General features: G+C 36.9%; 1 protein-coding gene and 1 pseudogene across 1 annotated transcript in view; one reads left to right on the top strand and one right to left on the bottom strand.

Moving 5' to 3' along the window:
- The window catches only part of UBA6 (ubiquitin like modifier activating enzyme 6), an 89,685-nt gene extending 77,713 nt beyond the window's left edge, over nt 1-11,972 (bottom strand). Inside the window, exons 1-2 of the mRNA XM_028100728.2 lie at nt 11,871-11,972; nt 8,280-8,342 (exon numbers count right to left, since the gene is read on the bottom strand). Of these exons, the coding sequence (XP_027956529.1) occupies nt 8,280-8,342; nt 11,871-11,941 (134 nt within the window). The 5' untranslated portion in view covers nt 11,942-11,972. The remainder of the gene's footprint in view (nt 1-8,279; nt 8,343-11,870) is intronic.
- Nucleotides 11,973-16,138: 4,166 nt separating this feature from the next.
- On the top strand, nt 16,139-16,224 carry LOC114206864 (small nucleolar RNA U3; annotated as a pseudogene).
- The last annotated feature ends 10,033 nt before the right edge of the window (nt 16,225-26,257 follow it).

The following is a 26,257-nucleotide window of genomic DNA, read 5'->3' as shown; positions in this document are numbered from 1 at the left end:
TTTCATCTGTGTTTAGGTAGATATTCTTTCTCTACAATGATTTTCTGAAAGGCTTTCTGGAATTCAACTGCTGCCTCTTGTTCAGCAACTGCATCTCCTGTTACCTTGACATTTTTTAAGCCAAGTCTCTTTCTAAATTATCAAACCATCCTTTGCTGGCATTAAATTCTCCAGCTTTAGATCCTTCACCTCCTTTTTGCTTTAAGTTGTCTTATAATGATTTTGCTTTTTCTAGAGTATATAAGCATGTTTTTCTTAGAGCAACTCTCATACCCACATAAAAGCTGCATTTTCAATACAAGATAAAAAGATATTTTGCAAAAAGTACAAGGTTTTTGTGCCTGCTGGTGGACCTGCAGCTTCAGCTTCACTAACTCTTTCCCTTCCCTCTTCCCTTTCTTTCTTTTTCTTTTTTTTCTTTTCTTCTTTTCTTTCCTTCCTTCCTTTCTTTCTTTTCTTTCTCTCTCTCTTTCCTTTTTAACAGTGGTCCTTATGCTGCATTTATTTATCTTGAAATGGCAGGCAACCACAGCTGCAGACCTCAATCTATGGTACATATCAGGTAGTTCAACTTTTTCTTGTAATGTCATGACTTTTCTCTACTTCAAGGGAGTGCTTCCAGCATCATCAGTGACACTCTATATGGGATCCATAGTGTTATTCAAGGTTTACAGTATTCCACTAAACACAATGAAGAATATGTGAGAACCGTGAGATCACTTTTTATTGATACACAATTTACTGAAGAGAGAAACTGTGCACACTAAGATGATTAGCATCACATGGTGTTTTAAGGGGATCCTTGCCAACACTTGAGCTTACCACAAGAGCAATAGGAGGTGGCTACAAAATTATTACACTAGTACAGTATGCACTACAGTTAATTTTATGTAGTCATGATTTTTTAAGTTTTTATTTTAATTCCCATTAGTTAACATACAGTGTTATACTAGTTATGCAGTTATGATTTAATATTGCATTTTTATGTTGGTTTACCTTTCTCTTGACTACAAATGGCACCATGTATATTCTGTTGTTTATGTGTATAAGTTTTGATAAATTTTTTAAAAAACAGGTTTGTGTGTATTTTATGGTGATAAATGATAATACAGACTAGTCTCTACATATATCTTATACATTAATGACATACCTTTTTGTTAATTTTTAAGTATTTCTAGTCTGTGTGGTTTAAATTTTTTCAAACTTGTAAATTTTCAAAAAAATTTCCAATATATTGATTGAAAAAAATCCACAAGGACCTGAGCAGTTTAAACCTATGCTAAGGGTCAATTGTATATTACCTGAATGTTACCATGTCTATTAGATATTATATTTGTAGTTAAAAACTTTCCCACAAAGAAAACTCCAAACTCCATTGTTATTTCTACCAAAAATTTAAGGAAGAAATAATACCAATTTTACACACACTTTCTAGAAATTTGAAGAAATACTCAGCTCATTCTATGAGATCAGCATTTCCCTGATATCAAAACACAAAATCATTCAATTAAAAAATACTCCACAACAATAGCCCCCACATACACAGATGTAAAAATTTTTTTCCCATTTTTTAATTTAAGTTCAACTAATTAATACAGAGTATTATTAGTTTCAGAGGTAGAGTTCAGTGATTCATCAGTCTTAGATAACCAGTTGCTAAGATTCTTAACAAAATTTTTATACATATATGTAAAAGTACATCATGACCAAATGGGTTTCATCCTAGAATTCGAATGCAAGGGTCGTATCATAATCTTAAAAATCATTATAATTCACTACATTAAAAGACTAAAAGAAAATCCATATGACCACCTCAATGAATGAAGAAAAAGTATTTGACAAACTCAATAACCATTTCTGACTTAAAAAAAACAAAAAACAAAACCCAAAACAAAACTCTAAGCAAACTAGTAACAAAAGGAAATTTCTTCAGCCTAATAAAGGCCATCTATGAAAAACCTACAGCTAACATACTCCACCATAGAAGAATGAATGTTTTCCAACGAACATCAAGAACAAAGTGAGGCTGTTCACCTTCACCACTTCCACTTAACACTGTATTGGATGTTCCAACCAGTGTGATAACACAAAGAATTAAAAGGCATCTACAATGGAAAGGAGGAAGTAAAACTTCTTTATTTTCAAACAACATGTCTGTTAGAAAATCCTATGGAGTTTACAAAAAAATTTACTAGAACTAAGGGGTAAGTTTAGCAGGCTTGCTGGATAAGAATAATTATTAAAAAAATCAATTGAGCTTGAATTTAAGAATAATGAATAACTGGTAACTGAAATTTAAAAATGACCATTTACAATAGTATAAAAATGCAAATTACTTAGGGATAAATTTGATAAAAACTGCGCAAGATCTCTGCACTGTTAATTATATAACACTACTAGGAGACACTAAAGAAACTGACAGACATACGATGTTTATTAATGGATCTTAAATTCAATAGTGTCAAAATGACATTCCCAAAATTGAACTACAGATTCAACACAAACGCAAACAAAATTCCATTAGGATTTTTTTTTTTAAAGATTTTATTTATTTATTTGACAGAGAGAGCGAGAGAGCACAAGCAGAGGGAGCAGGAGAAGGAGAGGGAGAAGCAGGCTCCCCGCTGAGCAGGGAGCCCGATGTGGGGCTCGATCCCAGGACCCTGGGATCATGACCTGAGCCGAAGGCAGACGCTTAACCATCTGAGCCACCCAGGCGCCCCCATTAGGATTTTTTTTTAAAGAATCAACAAGCTGATTCTAAAATGTATGTGGAAGTTCAAAGGACACAGAAGACCCAAACCAACTCTGCTAAAGATCAAAGTTGGAGGAATTACACTCCCAGATTCCAAGATTTATGACAGTAAGCAAGGCAGTGTGTAATGTTGTTGTAAAGTGAAACACAGAGATTACCGAAAAAGAAGATTCCAGAAATAAATCAAGATATATACTCTACTGAATTCTGCCAAAGATAGATACCCAGGGAATTCAAAGAGGATGGATAATCTTCAACTGGGGTGCTAAAACATTAGAGCTATGTAGAAAAAAATAAAACTCTGACCTTCACCTCACATTATAAAAAAATTAACTTAAAATGGATTACAGACTTAAGTTTAAGAGTTAATACTATGAAACTTCAAGAAGATAACATCAGAGAAAATCTTAAGTATCCTTGAGTTTTGCAAATATTTAAAAAACAGGACCAAAAATACATCAATTGTCTGATCAGAATTAAAAATTTTGCTCTGCCGAAGACATTGTTATGAAAAGTAAAAGACAAGCCACAAACTAGGAGAAAATATTTGCAACCATATATATAACAAAGGACATGATATATATAGTATATAAAGAACTCATTAAGATAGACAAGCTAGGGGCGCCTGGGTGGCTTAGTCGTTAAGCGTCTGCCTTCCGCTCAGGTCATGATCCCAGGGTCCTGGGATTGAGCCCTACCTCGGGCTTCCTGCTCAGCAGGAAGCCTGCTTCTCCCTCTCCCACTCCTCCTGCTTGTGTTCCCTCTCTTGTTATGTCTCTGTCAAATAAATAAATAAAATCTTTAAAAAAAAAAGACAAGCTAATAAAAAAAAAGAGAAGCGAAAGATTTATAGATATTTCCCTAAAGATAGGTAGCAAAGAGGCTCATGAAAAAATGCCCACGATCGTTAGTCATTATGGAAATACAAATTAAAACCACAATGTAATACTACTATACACATACTAGAATGCCTAAAATTAAAAAAGACCTGACCATTTCAGGTGGTGAGTAAACATGTGGGGTAACTCAAACTCTCATACACTACTGGTAGAAATGTAAAATTGTACAACCGCTTTGGAAAACAGCTTGGCATTTCTTAAAAAGTTAAAAAAATACACTTACCATACAACCCAGACATTTACTTCGAGGTGTTTATCAAAGAGTGAATGAAAACATGTCAACCCTAAAACTTGTATATAAATTCTCATAGCAGCCTTACTTGTAATAACGCAAACCTGGAAACAACCCAAATGCTTATCAACAGTTAAGGGAAGGAAAAATAAGAAAAACAGAGAGGGAGGCAAACCATAAGAGACTCTTAACTATAAGGAACAAACTGAGGATTGATGGAGGGGAGATGGGTAGGGGGATGGGGTAACTGGGTGATGGATATTAAGGAGGGCACGTGAAATAATGAACATTGGGTGTTGTATGCAACTGATGAATCACTGAATTCTACCTCTGAAACTAATAATACAGTATATGTTAAACTGAACTTAAATAAAAAAATTTTTTAAAATGGTTAAATAAATTGTATATCCATATGCTAGAATACAACTCAGCAATAAAAAGGAACAGATTACTGGTAAGACAGTACAGATAACTTTCAAAATCATTATGCTTAGTGAAAGAAGCCAGGCCCTCTCCCCGCAAAATATATACATACTGTACAATTCCATTTAAATAAAATTCTAGAAAATGCAAAGTACTCTACAGTGACAAAAAGCTGATCAGTGGTTGCCTGGGGAAATGGTAGACAGATGGAGAGAGAAGGGAGGAGGATTACAAAGGGGCACAAAGAAAATGTCCGGGTGTGATGGATATATTCATTACCTATATTACTATGGTGATTTCATAATATATACATTATGTCAAAACACATCAAATTGTATACTTTAAATATGTACAGTTTACTCTATATCAGTTACACCTCAATAACAGTGAAAAAAACATGTGTTTACTTTGGAAGACACTCCTTCCTGGGTCGTTCACATTCCACGTTTCTCTAGATATGCCCAGCAGGCAAAGACCTGACTGTTCTTTACTTGGGCCTTTTCTTAGGGTCATGTTTGCAGCACATAAAATTGAGGGATGAGGTCAGTCTTTCTCCAAGACAAAGAGCAGGCTTGCTTACTGTTTGACATAAATGGTGGGTCCCCCAAATGCAGTGTATTTCAGCTGTGATGTAAACGCATTACCTACAAAGAATCCATCTGGGCCCATGGCATTGCCCCTATGGGACTTGGGAGCAAGGGGAACCGCCACCATCCTGATAGGCATACTAATTTCTGTACTGTAAGTAATGAAGTCCTTTGTCTCTGACCCTGAAGTTTAACATCTTCGGTCAGCATCCACTAAACAATAATAGGTTAGCTTTTAAGTTTTAAAAGTAGGGTAATATAAAACTTAGACTATGACAATGTATACATACAGTTTGACAAAGCTAAAGAACAGGATGTTAAAGGGTAAAGTAGTAAGGAGTGACATGGACACTAAAAAGAAAGATATGGCCATAACTCACGGTAAACAATAAATAGTAACTAGAAATTATTGAGCTCTTAGGCACTATTCTTCATGATTAATTGCAATTTGTATACATTTTTCTCCTTATTTGTTGAATGGATGAACTTTTATGAAAAAAATGAATGAAAGAAAAATTAGACTTAAGAGGTTAAGTAACTTAAGATCACACACTCTAAAATGATGAAGGATAATTCAAATTCAGATCTCATACCAAAATTTATCCTCTCAGCCACTGAGAGGGAACCATACAAGTATTTTAAACAGAGAAGCCGGGGCTTTGAAGTAAATTTGAAAAATATCACTTTGAATAAAGTATGGAAGGTGGATTAGAAATTCAACAGGTCTAAAGAGATCACATAAGTGACTATTATAATAGTTCAACTGAGAGATGCTGAATGCAGGGAGAGAGAACGAAAGAGTTGGAATTAACATTTTTTTAGAAAGAACTAAAAGGATTTTTAAAAAAGTGAATTTGGAGGATGACAGATAGGGAATAATCTAAGATGATACCAAGGTTTCTAGCTTAGGTTACTGAGTAGATTTGGTAGCATTTAATTAAGCTTGGGAATGGGGAAGAGGGAGGCAGGAAAAGGGATCCAATGGTGTTGAGTGCTGTTAAGGCATGAAAAGGCAACCAAGGAAAAGACAATGAAGTGTAAAAGCATAAACTGTGTTTGGTAAGAAAGTAGTCTAGTATGGCCAGTGTAGTTAGAGGAAAAGGAAAGTTGGGGCTAATACATGGCTAATACATGGTAAAACTGGATTTCTGCATGTAAAAGATGAAATTGGACCTTCACCTTAAACCACATACAAAATCAACTCAAAATGGATTAAAGACTTAAATTTAATACCCCAAACTATAAAACTTATGAAGAAAACATAGGGGAAAAGTTTCTTAACATTGGTCTTGGCAAGAATTTCCTGGATATGATACCAAAAGCACAGGCGATAAAAGCAAAAGTAGACAAGTGGGACCACCTCAAACTTGCAGCAAAGGAGACAGTCAATGAAGTGAAAATGGAAGAGAATTTTTGCAAACCATGTATCTGATAAGAGGTTAATATTTGAATTATATATGGAACTACAACTCAATAGCAACCCCCCCCCCCCACCAGGAATATGATTGAAAAATGAGCAAGGACTAGAAAAGACATTTCTCCAAAGACACAAATGGCCAACAGGTATGAAAAGATGCTCTACATCACTAATTGTCAAGGAAATGCAAAACCACAATGAGATATCACCTCACACCACTTTGGATGGCCATTATAAAAAACAAAATGCCAGAAAATAAAAAGGTAAGACTGTGGAGAAAATGGAATCCTTGTGTACTGTTGGTAAGAATGTAAAATGGTCTAGCTGCTATGGAAAACAGTATGGAGGTTCCCCCCAAAAATTAAAAATAGAACTACTTTATGATCCAGCAATACCTGATTGTATATAAACTACTATATTCTATATTTTTCACTCAAGCAAACTGCAGCCCTACTTATGCAACACTGCAAATGGAAAATTTAATCTCTGGTTTACTGAAAATTATGATCATTAATCAGTCATTACAGGGTTGGAGGGATATAAAAAAGTTTCATAAGGATTGTAACTAAACAATGAATAAAATTAGCCAATGCTACTCCAAGTAGCTGCCATTTGTTATCCCAAGAATATGCTCAAAAGGACGTTAAGAACACCATAATTATAGATTAAGAGTCCAAACTTAAGGTGATTTCTAAAGTATATTTATAATCAGGAAACCATATGGTAAAACAATTTTCACAAAGCAAAATTAAGTTTAGTCTTTTATCTCTTTTTCCAAGTGTATAGCACAAAACAGTAATTGAAATCAACCTACTAGGTTGATTCAGCTCTTCCTAAAATGCTCAAGATTGACTCTGCATCCCACACAAAATATAAAGAAGAATTCAAAATAAACAGCCCATTATTCCAAATTCTATCTACATAAAATCTATTTTTCATAATTATATAAAGAGGAAATCTAAAAACTTTAAAACTGAGATTACACTATCTTCCATACAAACAACTTGAAGTATTAAAAAAAAAGTCTTAGAAGTGATAGCAATATAGGGGCACCTGGCTGGTTCAGTTGGGAAGAACATGCGACTCTCGATCTTGGGGTCCTGAGTTCAAATCCCATGTTGGATGTAGAGGTTACTTAAACAAATAAATCAATAACTTAAAAAAAAAAGGTGCTAGCAATATATATATTTTTAATTTCTCTTTAATTCTAATAAAAATATTTTGATTTCATGAAAAGGTACAGTAAAAAAAAGAAACTCACTAAATTCCATTCAAATCATCTTCAACCACATAATACTTCCTTGTTGTCTTTATAGTGCAAACATGCAATGTTGTTAATGAGATTACACTGAAGTAAATATATTCTCTAGATGTTACCGTATAACTGAAGCGAAATGGACTGTTTTTCATGAGACTCCTGCACTATCAAGAACATAAACATGGGGGCGCCTGGTGGCTCAGTTGGTTAAGCGACTGCCTTCGGCTCAGGTCATGATCCTGGAGTCCCGGGATCGAGTCTCACATCGGGCTCCCTGCTTGGCAGGGAGTCTGCTTCTCTCTCTGACCCTCTTCCCTCTCGTGCTCTCTATCTCCCATTCTCTCTCTCTCAGATAAATAAATAAAAATAAATCTAAAAAAAAAAAACCAACTTCATTAAAAAAAAAAAAAAAAGAACATAAGCACGTACTCCTGTCCAAAAACAAGAGGAATATTTTATAGTGGGTAACAAAATCATTCTTAGCCATATCACCTAAACCTAAAGCAACTGAGATTTAAATATTACTCAAGCTTTCAGATTACAGAAAAAAAAAAAAATCAGAGAAAACTCCAATTTTAACCTCAGAGGAACTTTTAGGATGTATTTACAAAACTCTGCATAGGCCTAATGGTATTTTCAAATACAGTATTCCATTACTTTAGAACAATAAATGAGTAAAGTAAATTTCAGTTTCCATAAGATTCTCACCTGTATAATGCATCATCAATCTCCACAGATTCTGCTGATACAATGGGCAAATTTGTATTTGTACTGGAAAAAAACAAACACAACTTATAAGGGCAAGTATGGTTATTCAATGTTCATATTCTATAATCTAATATTCAGTATGGTATTCAATATTCACATTCTATAATCTAATATTCAATTATACATGGCAGTTACTAAAGGGGATTTTACAAACCAGATATGTATTTTATTTTCCACCCCTTTATTTCCATTTTAAAAATAGGTCAAAATTAAATTCACTGACTGCCTACTCTGTGTGTATTGTAAGATTACAGCCTACAGTTTTATTCTTAGGTGTTATCAGATGTTGTTTTACATATATTCTGATGGATCTGTATTTCAGCAATTTTGTTGGAGTGCCCCATACACCTTCTCTAATATACATACTTTCTCTAATCTAACACACATATGGATTTACCATATACTGATGATATCTAAACTTATTTCTCTATGTTTGATCTCTCTTCTGACATCCAGATTTTCCACATCTGCTAGAACAATCTCTCTTTTCTGATGTTTAATTGGTTTCATGAACATAACAAGCCCAAAACAGAATTCAATTTTCTCCGCTTAACTCTATTCTTTCCCAGTCTTTACCAACTCACTGGTACCACCATTTACTCACTTGCTCAGGCCCAGAATCTAGAGATCTTCTTAGCTCGTTCCCTGATTTTCTCCATCTGTGTGCTAGTACAGCCTCAGGTCAAATCATTATCATATTTCATCTGAACTATTTCAAAGCCCTCCTAACTAGTCTCTCTGGTGCTACTATTGCCCTCCCCCTTCAGTTTATTTTCTATTTTACAGCCTAAATTTTTTAGAATGCAGTCAGACATTATTCTTCAACTTAGAACTATCCTTCAGTAAATTTCCTTTACTCTTTGAATAAAATTTAAACACCTGGGGCGCCTGGGTGGCTCAGTTGGTTAAGCATCTGCATTTTTGGCTCAGGTCATGATCTCAGGGAGCAGGCTCCCAGGAGCGGGCTCCCAGCTCAGCAGGGAGTCTGCTTCTCCCTCTCCATTTGCCCCTCCCCCCAACTCTCTCAAATAAATAAAATCTTTAAAAAAAATTTAAACACCTTACCATGCTCAAAAGGGCGTAGGTGTTCTATCTCCCAACTACCTCTTCAATCACAACTCCCACTACTTTCCCTCTTACCATCTTCAGCCACACTGGCCTAGTTGCTGTTCCTCAAAAAGCCAAGCATGCTATCACTTCAGTTTTTACACTTGCTATTCCCTCTGCTTGGAAATGTTCCTCCTTTAGATCTCTGAATAGCTGACTCTTATCATTTAAGTCTCAATTAAAATACTGCCTCACAATATTACACAGACCACTCTAGATCAGCCTTTCAATGAAATGTCTCTTCTTAGGTTACTCCTTAACTCATTAACTGCTGTATTTTCTTCAAAGTACTTACCACTAATTGTTTATTGTCTGCCTTCTCCAAGAGAACACATGATCTGCTAAGAACTCCAAATACCCATTAATAATTTAAGAGCAAACACTGTGTCACACATTGTTTTAAGTGCTTTAGATGTACTAACTCTGTTAACCCTTACAACCTAATGAGACAGGCACTATTACCAACTCCACTGAACAGAGGGAAAAAAATAGGCTCACAGAAGTTAATTTAAATAACCTGCCCAAGGTTCTAGAGTAGGTAAATGGTAGAGCCAGAATCTGAACCTAAGCAGTCTAGCTCTTGATCACCATGCTCTACTGCCTCTCACTGTAGGCATAATAAAGAAAGCACTCAAGTATCTGTTGGATGAATTTTAAAAATTAAAAAAAAAGGCGGGGGGGATGCCAGGCTGGTTCAGTTGGTAGATCGTTCGACTCTTGATCTCAGGGTTATGAATTTGAGCCCCATGATGGGTGTAGAGATTACTTAAGGAAATTAAAGTTTTTAAAAAAGCAGCATATTAGCATGATAAAATATACTTATAGTGATGTATCATTTACCATAGCTCAATTTTTTCACAGCATGGCATACAAAAATGAAATGAAAATGAAAATAGGATAAACACTGGGAAACAGAAAGGGTTCCCAGGCAGAGGTGGGGCACTTTGGCCTGAGACAGAGTGACAGCTAAGATCAATATCATCTTGGCAAAAGTATAATCCATTCCAGGTTCTGGGAAGCTCTAATGATCAATTATAGGATTCTAAAAATAATGTGAAAGCACGAAATTTAGGTTTTGGAATTCAATTTTCTAAGCCTGGTATTGATATGAGCCAAAAGATCTGTAAATAGAGTTAATCAAAATGTTATCAGCTTCTAGCTAAGTGATACATGGCCAACTATTAGAAATATTTGATTGCAATTATGAGAGCAAACCAGGAGACAGCTGTAGTTGAGATCACCTGTCTAATAGAGATACACACATACACAATATGCCCTGTTTTGGCACAGTAATTTAATATGAAAATAAGCAAAATTTCCTATTACACAATTTTCTTATCCAGTGTACTTTCACTAGCTGTCTTCCTTCCACGGAGGACAAGAGTCTAGTGGGCAAAGCTCTTAAGCAAATATGAGAACAGCTACGTTCTAACCAGCCTTGTTGGTTATGACCAGCACTTATTTTTCAAAAAATCCTGCCTTACTGGAATGTTTCAAGAGTCATTTTTGTATTAAGATGTATATGGCAATCAAAAATCCTTTAAATAAGGATTTTGTTTGTATTACATAATATCCCCCAAGTAAATGTGTAGGCAGGCAATATCATGGTACTGAAAACATCCCTTCAGTCTGAACTAGCTAAAAAGCTACAGGTTTATTGACAGTCTCAGATTAGCTCAAAATCGTATGTCTATCACTTCTATCTTTGGAATATTGTACTCTGGTGGTGGGGAGTATGTAACTAACCGCTTTATTAATTATGAGATGACTGAAAAGGAACCACACGAACATTCCCCCCCCCCCCGATTTTGCAGGCGTGCAAAATACGTGAAAAACCTTAACACCAACTGGTAAATAAGAATGAGTAACTCGTGGGTTTTTTCCTGGATTTTTTTTTTTAAACTGTAGTCAACAGAGGCCTCAGGGTGTCCTGCCTGCCTCTGATTCATCATTACCAAGTTCCCTCTGGTAATACTTTTCAGAGAAGGATCTCGGTGCAGGATCCCGCACAGTGGCGCTAGCTTTCATTTTACAGAAAGAAGGAGGGAAGGTGTTTGGCAACAGGGCTGGGAAGCTCACACCAAGCGACCCGGGCCAGAACACTCGACGGAGCCCGCTCCACTCCGCGCCCCTTCCCCCCAGGCACGTCCACTGACTGAGAAGATGGCAGACCCCAAATGAAACTGAGAAAGTGCAAAAGGACAGAAAAGTGGCCTTTCTCCTCAGAGAAGCCGGGAGCCGCAGAGGTCCGTGCCCACCGCGCCACACCCACCCCGCGCGCTCCCCTAGCCTCGCAGGGCTGGTTCTGCCCGGCTCCGCGGCCTCGCGCGCGCTCCCTATCCGCCCGAGCGGGAGCAGCAGAAACCGGCGCCCGGCTCCCGCCCGCCACCCCTCGCTCCTTCGCGCTCACACTCGTTCTCTCACCTGCCGGCCCCCCAGGAAGAGCAGGACGCCTCTTCCCCCTGAGGTGTGGCCACCGGCTCGGATGCCTCCATCCCTCCAAGAGACGCCGCCACTGCAGGCTACCGGTAGGCAGGGAAGGGGGCGGGACCGTGAGGTCAAGGGGCGGGTGGTGACATCACCGGAGGGGGCGGGGCCGGGGAGCATGCGGCCGGCCTGAGCTTTCCCGTCAACCCCAGGGGCGTCCTGGTTTCCGGTTTGGGTGTGGCCACGGGGGACCGGGATAGGCCTCTACGCAGGTGTGTGCCGAAAACGGCCCGGCTGCGACCGAGGTTCCGGGGGATGTTAATGGACAGAAGCACTGAAGTTACGCGGTGCCTCTGGCTTTGTGGCCAAGTACAGAGGTTCCACTGGCCGAAGTGAAGGGATTGGTAGCAATAAGAGGAAGCCCCTTCATTTAATAAATAAAAAATCGAAAGTTTGTAGCAGGTAGCTCCAGATTTTCAGGATTTCCGGGATTCCATTTTAAAAACGTTATACGTTTAACAAATAATTTTGGGCGTCTACTACAGGCCGGTCACTGTCACAAATTTAATAGAGTCGTGATTTTTAGAGCTATGAATGACGTTGCTCTCCTGTTGGCTCCCACTATATAGGTGAGGGAAAAGAACTTCCAGACAGCTGAAGTGACTCCTCAGGATGTTAAAAATAGAGCTACCCGATGACACAGCAATTGCACTACTGGGTATTTACCCCAAAGATGCAGATGTAGTAAAAAGAAGGCGCGCATGCACCTCAATGTTCATAGCAGCGATGTCCACAATAGCCAAACTGGAAGGAGCCCTGATGTCCTTCAACAGATGAATGGATAAAGAAGATGTGGTTCATATATATAATAGAATAGTACTCAGCCATCAGAAAGGATGAATACCTACTATTTGCATGGACATGGTTGGAACTGGAGGGAATTATGCTAAGTGAAATAAGTTAAGCAGAGAGACAATTATAGGGTTTCACTTATATGTGGAACATAAGGTATAGTGCAGAGGACAAAAGGGGAAGGGAGGGAAAACTGAAGGGGGGGGAAATCAGAGAGGGAGGCAAACCATATGAGACTTCTGACTCTGGGAAACAAACTGAGGGTTACAGAAAGGGATGTGGGTGGGGGATGGGGTAACTGGGTGATGGGCATTAAGGAGGCACAGGATGTGATTAGCACTGGGTGTTATTCGCGACTAATGAATCATTGAACATTATACCAAAAACTAGTGATGTGCTATATGTTGGCTAATTGAATTTAAATTAAAAAAAAGAAAGCATATAATAAAGGATTACTTTATGTTTATAAAGGCAAACATATTTGAAAAAAATAATGAAATAAGACAGACCAAGTCACTGTCAGATTCAGTACTAGAACACCTGTCTAAGGACTTCTCACCTAATTCTTTCTATTGGTTCCCCTTTCCCCTTTCCTAGAAAAGAATTAGTAGTAGTCAACATTAGGATTTGTCTTTCATTCTAAACTGTACCTTTGAGGAAATGTCCATAGGATTTTATGTTATATCACCTTCTGTAATGTACGATATTTTTAAATTGGAATTTCTTCCTCTCTAGTGTGCAGAGAAGGTACAGGCAAAACTGCATTATCTTTTGTGCCTCTTCATTCTCATTTCAAAATTGAACATTTCCAAATACCTGGAAACTTCGTGCTGCTTGCCTTTGGCATTATTCAGGCTTCTTAATCTAGTTCTGTACATTTTCTACATAATTGTTGAAAGGAACTTGGTCTATGTCCCATTCTTTCAAGATTCTACTGTAGTGCTAAGCTAGTACTATGTTTGTGGCAAATTGTTATACAACAATAGAAAATGGATAGCTTGAATTTCATCTACAATCCACATTTCTTTACATTTTAATATCCCTGAAATTGAAATGTATTTTTCCATTTTCATCATTACAGAAAACAATGGTACTCTCAAATTTGAGGTCATCTTAGTGTGACTATAGTGTGAATTGTTTTAAAAGTATAACAGATACCCCGATTTAATATTTTAATATATTACATTTGCAAAATACAAGAAAATTGGAATATCACTAGACTTTGGACAGTGAAACTTTTTGCGAAAAGAAAGTGGAACAATATATTTAGGATACTTAAGGGGAAAATGTGGGCTAAAGATTTTATATCCAGCAAAAGCAACTCTCATGTACAAAGTATATAAATTATTACCAACACCTGATATGGTATCAATATTTGATGAGACTATTGTTGTCATAAAACCTTCCTGAAAAATTACTAGAGAATGAGCATCAGACAACCAAAATGACTAGAGGATCTAAGGATTGGCTCAGGTTCTTTACAGGAAATCATAATCTGTTACATGCATTAGCTTTTGTGTTCCTTCTAGTTTATTCTTTCTTTTCTTTTATAACATTAAAACAGTATTACTAACTATATTTGTTATGCTGTACTTTTCATCTTTGTGACTTATTTATTTTATAACTGGACATTTGTACCTCTTAATTCCCTTCACCTATTTTACCCATCCCACCCACCTTTCTAGTTTATTCTTTTTTTTTTTTTAAGATTATTTATTTTAGAGAGACAGAGCACGCAAGCGGGGACAGGGGCAGAAGGAGAGGGAGTAAGAGAATCCTCAAGCAGACTCCATGCTGAGCACAGAACCCATTGTGGGGCTCAATCCCAGGAACCTGAGGTCGTGACCTGAGCCAAAATCAAGAGTCCGCCACTCAACTGACTGAGCCACTCAGGCACTCCCTAATTTATTTGTTATTACTAATTCTTCTGAGATCTTTCACCTCATTTGTGAGTTTTTCCCCACCTTTATTGAGGTAATTGACAAAATTGTAAGATATTTTAAGGGTGCAATGTGATGATTTGATAAAAATACGCATTGTAAAAGGATTCCTGCCATCCAGTTGAGTTTTTCTAATTCTGAATCATGTTGTTCTTTCCTACTTTGTATCTTTTTTATTTAGCTAGTTTAAAAATAGTAACAAGTTTTGATCTATTTTTGTGGCACATCTCAGGTGCGTTTTCATCATCTATAATGACGATGTTATACTCCTTATTCTCTTTTTTAATAATTTTGTATAGTATTTGAACTTGAAACTTTTTTTGTTGTTCATTTTTATGTCAAATTATCACTCCTGAATTTTTAGTAAGGGGCAGGCTTCCTCATCCAAGAAGATTAAGTCCATCAGTAAAAAAATGTATTTCAAGAAAGTCAAGTTTCTGGTTTATTGCAAGGAAGGAGTCCACATTCCAGAAGATCTATGGGGTGCCTCACCAAAAAAAGGAAAAGAAAGCTTTGTTATAGGAATTTGGGGAAGTGTGGAATTTAGGAGAAATTAAAATGAAGTAGTGGTTTGTAGGCTCAAAAGAAAGTGAGGCTGTTTGTAAAGGGGTCTCCATTCGTTCTGGACTCCAACATGGGCCCCGGCTGCTGTTTTCTTGGAAACTGAAGTTAAAATAGTTGTGTCGTGCCCGCAAACCCCTTTTCTGAAGTTCTGCCCCTGGGTTGGAAGTAGAGACTGCTTCTCTGTGTTAAGTGACTTAGGTCATCTAGCCAAGAGTAGGATATCTTAATCTTTTTTTTTTAAATTTTATTATGTTATGTTAATCACCATACATTACATCATTAGTTCTTGATGTAGTGTTCCATGATTCATTGTTTGCGTATAACACCCACTGTTCCATTCAATACATGCCCTCTTTAATATCCATCACCAGGCTAACCCATCCCCCTACCGCCCTCCCCTCTAGAACCCTCAGTTTGTTTCTCAGAGTCCATAGTCTCTCATGGTTCATCTCCCCCTCCAATTTCCCCCCTTCATTTTTCCCTTCCTACTAGCTTTTTTTTTTTTAACATATAATGTATTATTTGTTTCAGAGGTACAGGTCTCTGATTCAACAGTCTTGCACAGTTCAAAGCGCTCACCATAGCACATACCCTCCCCAATGTCTATCACCCAGCCACCCCATCCCTCCCACCCCCCACCACTCCAGCAACCCTCAGTTTGTTTCCTGAGATTAAGAATTCCTCATATCAGTGAGATTATATGGTACATGTCTTTCTCTGATTGACTTATGTCACTCAGCATAGTACTCTCCAGTTCCATCCACGTCATTGCAAATGGCAAGATTTCATTCCTTTTGATGGCTGCATAATATTCCATTGCATATATATACCACATCTTCTTTATCCATTCATCTGTCGTTGGACATCTTGGCTCTTTCCATAGTTTGGCTATTGTGGGCATTGCTGCTAAAGACTATACTTTCAGGAATCATTTCTATAGTTTGTTTATAGGATAACAATCCTAATGAATTGATTTCAAAGAGCAAGCTATTTGACAATCTGTGACTTTAGAGAAAAGGATTCTCTGTGAGTAAAAAAAGTAGCAGTTACCCAGAGTCAGGGGTTTTTGTGACACTTTACAGCCTGTTTTTGGGGAAAATATTATCTTCTGTTAACTTTACAGCTGGATTCATCTGTGTCTATTATCTATACCTGAAGATTGGCAAGGCAGATTTTTACTTTCTTTGTCCAAGTTTATCTTTCCTTTCTCACAGCTTTCAGTAAAACTTTTCTAACATCAAAGAGCTCTCTTTTCTGTTGCTTTTGTGAAATATTAAAAAAATATGGTGGTTTGATTTTGTGATTTCCTGACTCTCTTCTCTTCTCAACTTTGATCTGTCAAAGACCCACTGTCTCTTTCCTATATTTCTGTGTCCCTGTGCTGCATATATGTGTATATGCGTGTAGTTATATTCCAAAGGCATAGCACAATAATTTATTTTAAAATCTTTATTTTGGCATAATTTTAGAAATTTCAAAATTAGAAAAGTGGCAAAGGTAAGACAGAATTTTTGTATACTTTACTCAGCTTCCCCTATCTTACATAACTGTGGTACATTTTTCAAAACAAAAGAAATTGATATTGGTACAATACTCTTAAATAACTACACACTTTATTTGGATTTCACCAGTTTTTCACTGTCATTTTTTTCTGTTCTGGATCCAGTCCAATATACAACAATGCATTTAAAATCTCCCCATCTTGATCATTATATAGGTGTACATGGTTTGAATATCTTCCTGAAAACTAAAGTGCCAATTGGATTTCTGTAATTCAAAAAGTTCACATCATAAATTATAAAGATAACATCTATGTCGTGTTTTATAATTAGAGTTTTTTAACATGTATTTTTTTACTTTATACTCCTAAGTTATTGAATATTAGCACAGGAAGGATATTTAACAATCATCTACATATACAACCCCATTGTTTTACTGAGGATGACTTAAAATGGCTAAATGTCTTGAATAGGTTCACATCATTGAGGTGCAGAGCCAGGATATTTTATTCCTCATTGAGTATTTTCTTAGTATATTATGCCCAGATCCCAACAATGGGAACACCTGTTTCATGATTATCAAAAAGAATAGGAAGTACTGAGTCCTGAGGTCAGACCTTCATGAACATAATTGGAAAGCAGCCAGCCTCCCGAGTTTTGAGGCAGGCTTCTTTGCCCAAAGGTGTTGCCATAGCTTTTGAACTGGCTTGAAGCTAACTATTTAGAAGAACCCAGAGAAATTCCTTTGTGAAGGAAATAAACCTTTTCAAAATGTGAATATTCTCTTAAGTGGCCTAAGAATTAGAATATGTGCAGATTACATTTTCCTGAAATATTTTTAAAATATTGCCTACAGAGCAATAAATAGACAAATCATAGATTAAAAATGAAATATAATTTTCCAAGACCCTTTTCTTATTTCACTTAATTATTTATGCAACAGTGACTGGAGATAAAATGTAAAAAATGATGCTCCTAATTTTAACCTTCTGCTAATATTAGAAAACAGGTAACAAACCTAAAAATCAGGTAGAAAACTGGTAACAAACCTAAAAATCCCCAAGTGGGGCTTCAGATCCTTGTGGCTTTCTAGGCAATGTCTTGTAAGTGCATCAGGTTCTGCCCTAATTGGAGGATAAAGTCACCTTCATAAAAAAGCCCTTTTATAAAAGAGGACATTCATAGCCCTGTTCCAAGAGATCCAAATTCAGCCATAGTCACTGTTCACCATCACACGCAGTTGCCTCCCAAAGTTACACCTTTTTTTTCTTGACTGAAACAATGTTCAGATGATCCTCCTCATCTTTGGCTTATTTTCTTACCTTCGATTTGATAGCCAGAAACTCTAGCCCAGGGGCCATAAAACTTCAGCACATACCAGAATCACCTGGCTTGCCTGTTAAAGCACAGACTGTGGACCCCACCTAGGGTTTCTGGTTTAGTATGCCTGGGTAGGGCCTGAGAATTTGCGTTTCTAACAAATTCCCTGATGATGTGTATGCTGTGGTGTTGCCAGACCTATGACTACACTTTGCACTGCTCCAACCTGCTTGCTCTAATGTATGCTTTGCACATAGGTATATAGGTTTCTCTCTCTCTCTCTCTCTCTCTCTCTCTCTCTCTCTCTCTCTCTCTGTCTTTCACTCCCAAGGGAGAGAGGACAGACAGACAAATAAGAATCCCTAGCCCTGAGCCCATATAAATATTAAGTAGAAGAGAAGGAACACAAAATGAAACTGAGAAAGAACTGTGAGTAACATAGGAAGAAAACCAGGAGGGGATGGTTTCACAGAACTAAGAAGAGTGTCTCAACTGGGAAGTGAATAGGTGTAGGATTTCATCACTGTCCAGTTCCACTCAAGTACTGATGCTGGGCTTTCTCCTCAAATTCTTAAAAAATTACCCTTCTTCCTTTTCAGGAGAATTACAAATGTACTAGACTAATGAAAAGTGGGATTTCCACACACAGTGATTATTCAGATGGGCACTTTTTTAGGACAAAAACTATTTTCATGAATGATCAAGGGATGATGTGCAAATATCTGAAAATGAAGGATATCACTGGATAATGATAAGGAAACCATCAATAGATCGCCTACTCAGTTGAAGGAAGAAGGATGGCCTTCAGACATCAATTTAGCTTCCATGAAGCTCCCTTGTGCTTGGCAATCACCTGACCCACTTCCTTGTCATGTGGTTTCTCCCAAGTCAAACCTTCTCTCCATCTCTCTTTACTCCAGTATTTTCCCAGATATGATGAAGTCCTCCTCCACCTGAGCTCCTTACAGAGAGAATGGACAATTGTTTGAATATTGATGAGCATTACAGTAAGTCAAGAATAGAGAAATCATCATTAGTTTTGATAGTTGGGTGATCTTTGGTGACCTTGGACAAGAGTTTCAATGGAGTAGAAGGAACAGAATCCAGGTGAACATGTGTTGAAGATTAAAAGGAAAGTAAGGAAGAGGAACGATCGGATGTGGACAACTCTTGAGAAGTTTTCTGTGAAGACTAGAAAAATAGGTTGTGGATGGTGAAGCTGAAATCAAATATATAGTTGAGGATTTTTTTTAATGATGTGAGATGATAAAGTATTTTTATATGCCAATAGGAATGATTTAGTAGAGAGGGGGAGATTGATGGTGTAGGAAAGAGATTTGAAGAAGTTATGTGCTTGAAAGTAGAGAGGGAACGGTATCTAGAACAGAGGGGGTTGGATTGGCTTTTAAGTGGAGCAGGGAGAAGTCTTCCATTGTAATAGGAGAATACAGAGAACAGGATGTCCTTGAGGAAGGTTTATAGTTTTAGTAGTGAGAAGTTGAGAGAGCCCTCCTCTGATGGGTCTTAGTCAGTTTCTGCATTTGTATTTCTCTGAGATCTATTTCTATTGAACATGAAAGTGCTGTTCTGGTAATGGTTGTATTTTGCCAGATAGCCAGTTATGGGATTGTTATCTACAGTAGACTTGGGAAGACTTTGTGGAGCTAGTTCTGGGAAATACATCTATCGGGGTAAGCAGTTGTTTGTAGAGGAACCAGCTGTTAGTAAAGATAGAAAGCACAGCCTAGAAAGTAGAACACATCTAACATATTTAGTGATAAATAATGAGAAGTTCAGGGGAGCCACTAATAATAGGGAAAGAGGTAGTTGGGAGTATAGCAAGATACATCCTATTGGTGGGTGGAGCATAATAATTAGAAATATATAAATGCAGGCAGCATTAAAAATTTTGGTACACAGCCTGGCATATAATTTGCAGCTGGGATGTCTGAAATCAGATAGCGTGTCCTTCCCTAGTTAAAGCTGATTTAAGAACAGACTTCAGTCCCAAGCATGATCAGAAGAGGCATTAGAATTGCAAGTATGAGGCAGGACCTCATTCTAGCAAGTATAACTTTCTGGAGAGATCATCAAGATGGCAAACTTGGCAAGAAAATAAGATTTTATCCTTTTACTAGAACTAGTGTATAAATTTGGGAAGTGGAAATGATCTTAGAAATAACATAGGGGTGGGGGGCCTGGATGGCTTAGTCGGTTAAGCATCTCACTCTTGATCTTGGCTCAGGTCTTGATCTCGGGGTCGCGAGTTCAAGCCCTGTGTTGGGCTCCACAATGGGCATGGAGCCTACTTAAAAAAAAAAAAGAAAAGAAAGAAAGAATGCAGGGGTTTAGTTCCTTCCTATCAGAGGATTCATGTTTTCTGGGGCCCGAAGTTTTTACAATTTTGAGAGCTCTCTGTAATACATAATTGGGTATAAAAGAAAAAAATGTGTTAGAATGAGAAAGGAAATCACAAATTACAAAAAGCTGACAAATATCATAAACATCAATCTACAAAAATAATGAAATAATTTTAATCATTAATTCCTTCCATAATCTAAAATACTTTTTTCCCTAAGCTATTTTGGATGCATACTCCCTGATTATGTTTTTATATAATAATGTTTTATAATACAAATTTATAATACAAATATAATACAAATAAAATACAAATACAAATAATGTTTTATAATACAAGTTTTCTTTCAACTTCACAATTCTTTATTAGTAATGACCTCTGATATATTGAGATGCATAAAACAGACATACTTGATGTATTTAGTACTGCATATAGTTTTGTGTCCTACAAACAGAAATTCAGATACATTGTACATTTTAAGTCAAAAAGGAAAAAATGTAGGGGAATTTATATTTGTATATGCTGCATTGTTGAGTATATTTTTGAGCAGAGAATTTCCATTTTGACTAGGACTTGTTGAGGACCAAATCTTTTCCTTATAATTTTACATGTGAAGTAATTGGTTTTTTATTGTTGTATAATTAATTACCACAAACATAGCAACTTAAAGCAGCACACATTTCTTATCTCACAGCTTCTGTGGCTACACAGTCCTGGAGTGACACTGGGTCCTCTGCTCAGGATCTCATCAGGCTGTAATCAAGATATTGGCCAGGCTGTGCTCTTCTCTGGAGGATTAACTAAGGAGGAATCCACTTCCAAGTTTATTCAGGTTTGTTGGCAGAATTCCTGCATTTGTATGACTGAGGGCCCAGCCTTCGTGGGAGGCTACCCATAAGTCCTGGAGGCTGCCCACAATTCTCTGCCATGAAATCCTCTCTACAAAGATAGTTCACAGCATGGCTGTTTGCTTTTTCAAGAGCAGCAGGAATATTTGGTTCCAGTCAGCTAAGATGGAGTCTTACATTACATAACATAATCATGGGAATGACATGCCATCACCTTTGCCTTATTGTAGCCTAACTGAGGGAGTCACACCCCATGAGCATCGCCATAAGTAAAGCATGGTTGGAAGCAAATCACAGGTTCTGTCTGCCCTCAGAGTGGATTCTACAAAGTTGTGATTTATTGGGAAATACTTTAGGGTGTAAAGTATTTCCTGAGGATTGGAAAAATTTTCCATAGACCAGCTTCTGTACATTTTATACCCTGTTTTCCCTCCATGACCCACATAGTTCTGGTGCCATATGTCCAGACACATTTACATCATGATATGACTTCTGACCTTACACCTTCCTGTCACTGTGATAGATAAATCAGTATGATGGTTACCGATATTTCATCTAGTACTATGCCTAGAGCTTACTGTGATAGTTAGCAGTGACTTAACTGTACGTGAAAGTGACCAAGAGCCACATCATATCCCTCTAGATTCAATGTTAATATATTCCTATTTTAACTCACCCTTGGCTGGATCCTAAAGATATCCATGGCCATCCCAATGCTGCCTCATCTGAGGGGAGGAGTGCAACAGAGGGGAATAAAGAGGGAAAGAGATAGTCTTGACCCATTGCAATTATAGTATCTTATTTTTGTGAATTTTATAAAAATATATGACATTGTGAAGACATCTTTCCCAGGGCCTCAGGCAGGAACTGAATAAGTAAGGAACTTGAAGTTAAGTTTTATTAGCTTCATGGAAAATCTGCTTTAGATTGCCGCATATTTAGTTACTAATTTATCTGACAGTTATTCTCTGGATCTGAAGTGATGGCCAGAATTTTAAAAACATATGAAAATTTCTTACCTAGTGGAATGAATGATTAAAACAGACAAACAAAAAACAGGGACCAAGAGTTCCCAAGAAAGTAAATAATTGGGCAGAAACCACGCTCTGCATCTACTGAAGATTGCAACTACTGGAGTTTAAAACGTTTGGATTTAGATTGTGGAAAATAATGAAATCTGTTCTTTCCCCTCAGGACTACAATCACTATGCAATTACTATGCTCTGGTAACGGTAGTTAGTCTGTATGCTTTGTATTAAATTGTGTGCTATTTAAACTTTGTGGTATACATAGTTTCAATTTTATTTTGGTAGTGGAGTTACTGCTGCTTTCTGACCTCCAAAACATTCTCCTTCTGCTCTTAGGAGAAAGAAAGAGATAGCACTGAGAGAAAAAGAGAGGGAGGGGAGGGAGAGGGGGAGAGAGAGAAAAACAGAGAGATAGGGAGAGGGAGAGAGAGAGAGGGAGAAAATGAAGTACATTCTTTATTTTTGTTATCTGGTAGCTAAATATTCAAGGAAATGAGCCCTGCCTTCCTAAAATGAAACATACCTTTAAGTTGTTTAAGGTAATTCCCCTCTCCTTTGCTAGTGATTGGTTTAGAATTGGCTATGTGTTCCAATTCTAGCCAATTTAAAAGGAAGTGCTGAAAGTTCTGGGGAAGAGGGAGCCATGCTTTACTTTTGAGACTTAGAATGGCAACTAACTTCTGATGGTGAAAGGAAAGCCTAGCGGAAGCAGAGAGAATGATTCAAAGCTCTGAATTAACCAATTCTGCAAGCTCACCTATGGACATCCTGTAACATGAGGTGAAACATGTCACTTCTAGTCTGACGTTTCTTACTACAGCAGAAAGCATTCTAACAGAAGTAGTGACATGTAAAATCATACAAACACACACATATAACATTTATTATTTTTTTCTCATTATGAAAGCAACATATGTTCATTCTGGAAATTTGTAATTGTAGGAATTCACAAGAAAGAAGATTGAAAAAAACCACCTAGAGATAACAATATCAATACTTTTTACATATATTCTTCTATTGTTCCTATACACGCATTTTATATGTTATATAACTTTAAAAATTAGGCTTATAGTTCTAAATTTGATTTTTAAAACTTAATAACTCTAACAATTAAATTGAAGATTTAAATAAATTAATTTTAATTAGAGATTAAACTCTACCTTATTTCATTTAGTTTCCTATGGACACAATTTATAGTAATTAGAAAAGCTCAAAGAATTGGCTCAACATCTGAAACTAGGCTAAAGGTTAAAATAGATGAAATTCTAAACATATTTTAACTGCCCATAAATATTATCTTTATGACTACAAAGTAAATTCTGAGACCAGGTCACTTTAAGGAAATTCCTAACTCATTTATACTGATATATGCTCCTTAGAAAGTAATGTTTGTGATACCGATTCCTCTTCCAGTATTTTTTTTTCCTTCTTAACTGTTATAGCTCTGTTTCTTAAGCTGAAATTGAATTAGTGCAATCTTTCTTCAATTCATTGTCATTCATTTCTGTCATTTGTTTACTAAATTGAATTGCAAGAGGAAACCCAAATTATAGCCAGTTTTATATGTTAAATAAAGGAGACAGCCAGGATAGAATCTTAATTATCTATATATTGGATTCACTCTACAGAGTATATCCATTTTTTTTACAAGGAATCTTCATCTTTTATTATGATTGGAAATAGAGGAAATGACTGTAATATCAAATATTGAATATTCTCTGTTGAATGGTATATCTTTAATTTAAAGCCACATTTACCTTTTGAGCTATAGATTTTATTTTTTTTAATTTTTATTTTATTTATTTATTTTTTAAAGATTTTATTTATTTATTTGACAGAGAGAGACACAGCGAGAGAGGGAACACAAGCAGGGGGAGTGGGAGAGGGAGAAGCAGGCCCCCCGCAGAGCAGGGAGCCAGATGCGGGGCTTGGATCCCAGGACCCTGGGGTCATGACCTGAGTCGAAGGCAGACTCTTAACGACTGAGCCACCCAGGCGCCCCTTGAGCTATAAATTTTATTTTATTTATTTTTTTTAGACTTTTTTTAAGATTTTATTTATATATTTGAGAGAGAGAATGAGATAGAGAGAGAGAGTATGAGAGGGTCAGAGGGAGAAGCAGACTCCCTGCTGAGCAGGGAGCCCAATGTGGGACTCGATCCCAGCACTCCAGGATCATGACCTGAGCCGAAGGCTGTAGCTTAACCAACTGAGCCACCCAGGCGCCCCTTGAGCTATAAATTTTAATTTATATATCCATATTATAATTTATGGACCACAATATTTATATAATATACTTATTTCTGAAAAGTATCTTAGAACATATTGAGCCTTTTTTTTTTTAAGATTTTATTTATTTATTTGAGAGAGAGAGAATGAGAAGGAGGAGAGTCAGAGGGAGAAGCAGACTCCCTGCTGAGCAGGGAGCCCGATGTGGGACTCGATCCTGGGACTCCAGGATCATGACCTGAGCCGAAGGCAGTCGCTTAACCAACTGAGCCACCCAGGTGCCCCCAGAACATATTGAGCCTTAAGAAAATTTCTAAGTCTGAAATGGTGAGTAACCAAATTGAAACAATCCAGTTCAATATTAACATTATTATGCATGCATATAAACAAATGAATACATTCATTTTTTAAAAAGATATTTATTTACTTGAGAGAGAGCGAGAGTGAGAGAGAGCACAGAGGAAGAGGGAGAAGCAGACTCCCCACTGAGCAGGGAGCCTGATGCAGGGATGTGGGGCTATCCCAGGACTCTGAGATGGTGAGCTGAGCCAAAGGTAGATGCTTTAACTGAGGCTGACTGAACCACCCAGGTGCCCCCCCTTAAAGATTTTTATTTATTTAAAATGAATACGTCCTGATACAATTTTATTGTTACAAACTTTCTTATACAAAATCGATGAGGGGCTCAACCTTTTTTGTGACATGAACTCCTTTGGCAGTCTTGTTTGGCCTATAAACCCCTTTCAGGATAATGTTTTTAAATGCATAAAATAATACAAATAGAAATAAAAGCAGTTGCATTGAAATACAGTTTTGTGCATGGACCATAGGTTATAAACCCCTGCACCAAATTTTGAATAGCTCTTTAGTTAATGTATCAAAAAATGCCTGAGAACACATCTAAATAAAAGTTTCTTGAACATCTAAGAGCCAGGCTGACATATGTGTTCATTAAACACATATCCAATAAAGCCCTTAAATTATATCTTATACATGTGTGTTGTTTTGCCTTTAAATCTGGAAGTAAGAATTGTTACCATCTTAGGAATAAGTATATGATAAAGATTAAAGAAGATTGGTTTTGTTGTGACTTATCGATAATATTGTGTCATCTGGTAGAACTATTAAATCTTGGTATCAATATACATGCCTTAAAAAGTTAACTTTGAGCATTTTAGCACGTTACAATTTTGAGCCTTGCCCAATTCAGCTATAGAGTAGGCACATGGATTGATTAATTAAAGGTATGGGCTTAGTAAAAAAGAAAATATGAATGAAAGAGTAAAAGGAAGGAGCTGAATGGTGACAAACAGGATCAGTGGAAGTGGAATTGGAAAATAATGTAGGATGTGGAAACACACACACATATACACTGAAGAGTATGTGTGAGAAGAGGAAAATAAGGAAAGACTACCATTAGTCTAATTAGTAATTTACTTTCCACAGACCCACAATGCTCTGGAAAATTTGAAATTACATTTCATCTTTGAGTGGCACTACATATCCCACATGAATATAATAGTATTTTACCTATTTTTTTAAGAAGAAGTTAAATGATGGCTGAATTTCTTTAAAGTCCTTTACAAACTTTTCTTGTCATGTATATTATATTCTCATAATTTTCATCCTCCCCCTTTCTCATGGAACAGGTAGAAACAGTCCTGAATTAAAAGAGGTGTCATGTCCACATATTTTGAAACCCTTACCCCTGAATGTGAATATCAGTTAGTTACAGATTTACAATT

The sequence above is a fragment of the Eumetopias jubatus genome, unplaced genomic scaffold, assembly GCF_037043125.1.
Source record: "Eumetopias jubatus isolate StellerSeaLion01/CBP00866 unplaced genomic scaffold, mEumJub1_p1.0 scaffold_2, whole genome shotgun sequence".
Taxonomy (NCBI): Eukaryota; Metazoa; Chordata; class Mammalia; order Carnivora; family Otariidae; genus Eumetopias; species Eumetopias jubatus.
Note: the sequence above shows the minus strand (reverse complement) of the source record. Positions and strands in the feature narration are given on the sequence as shown.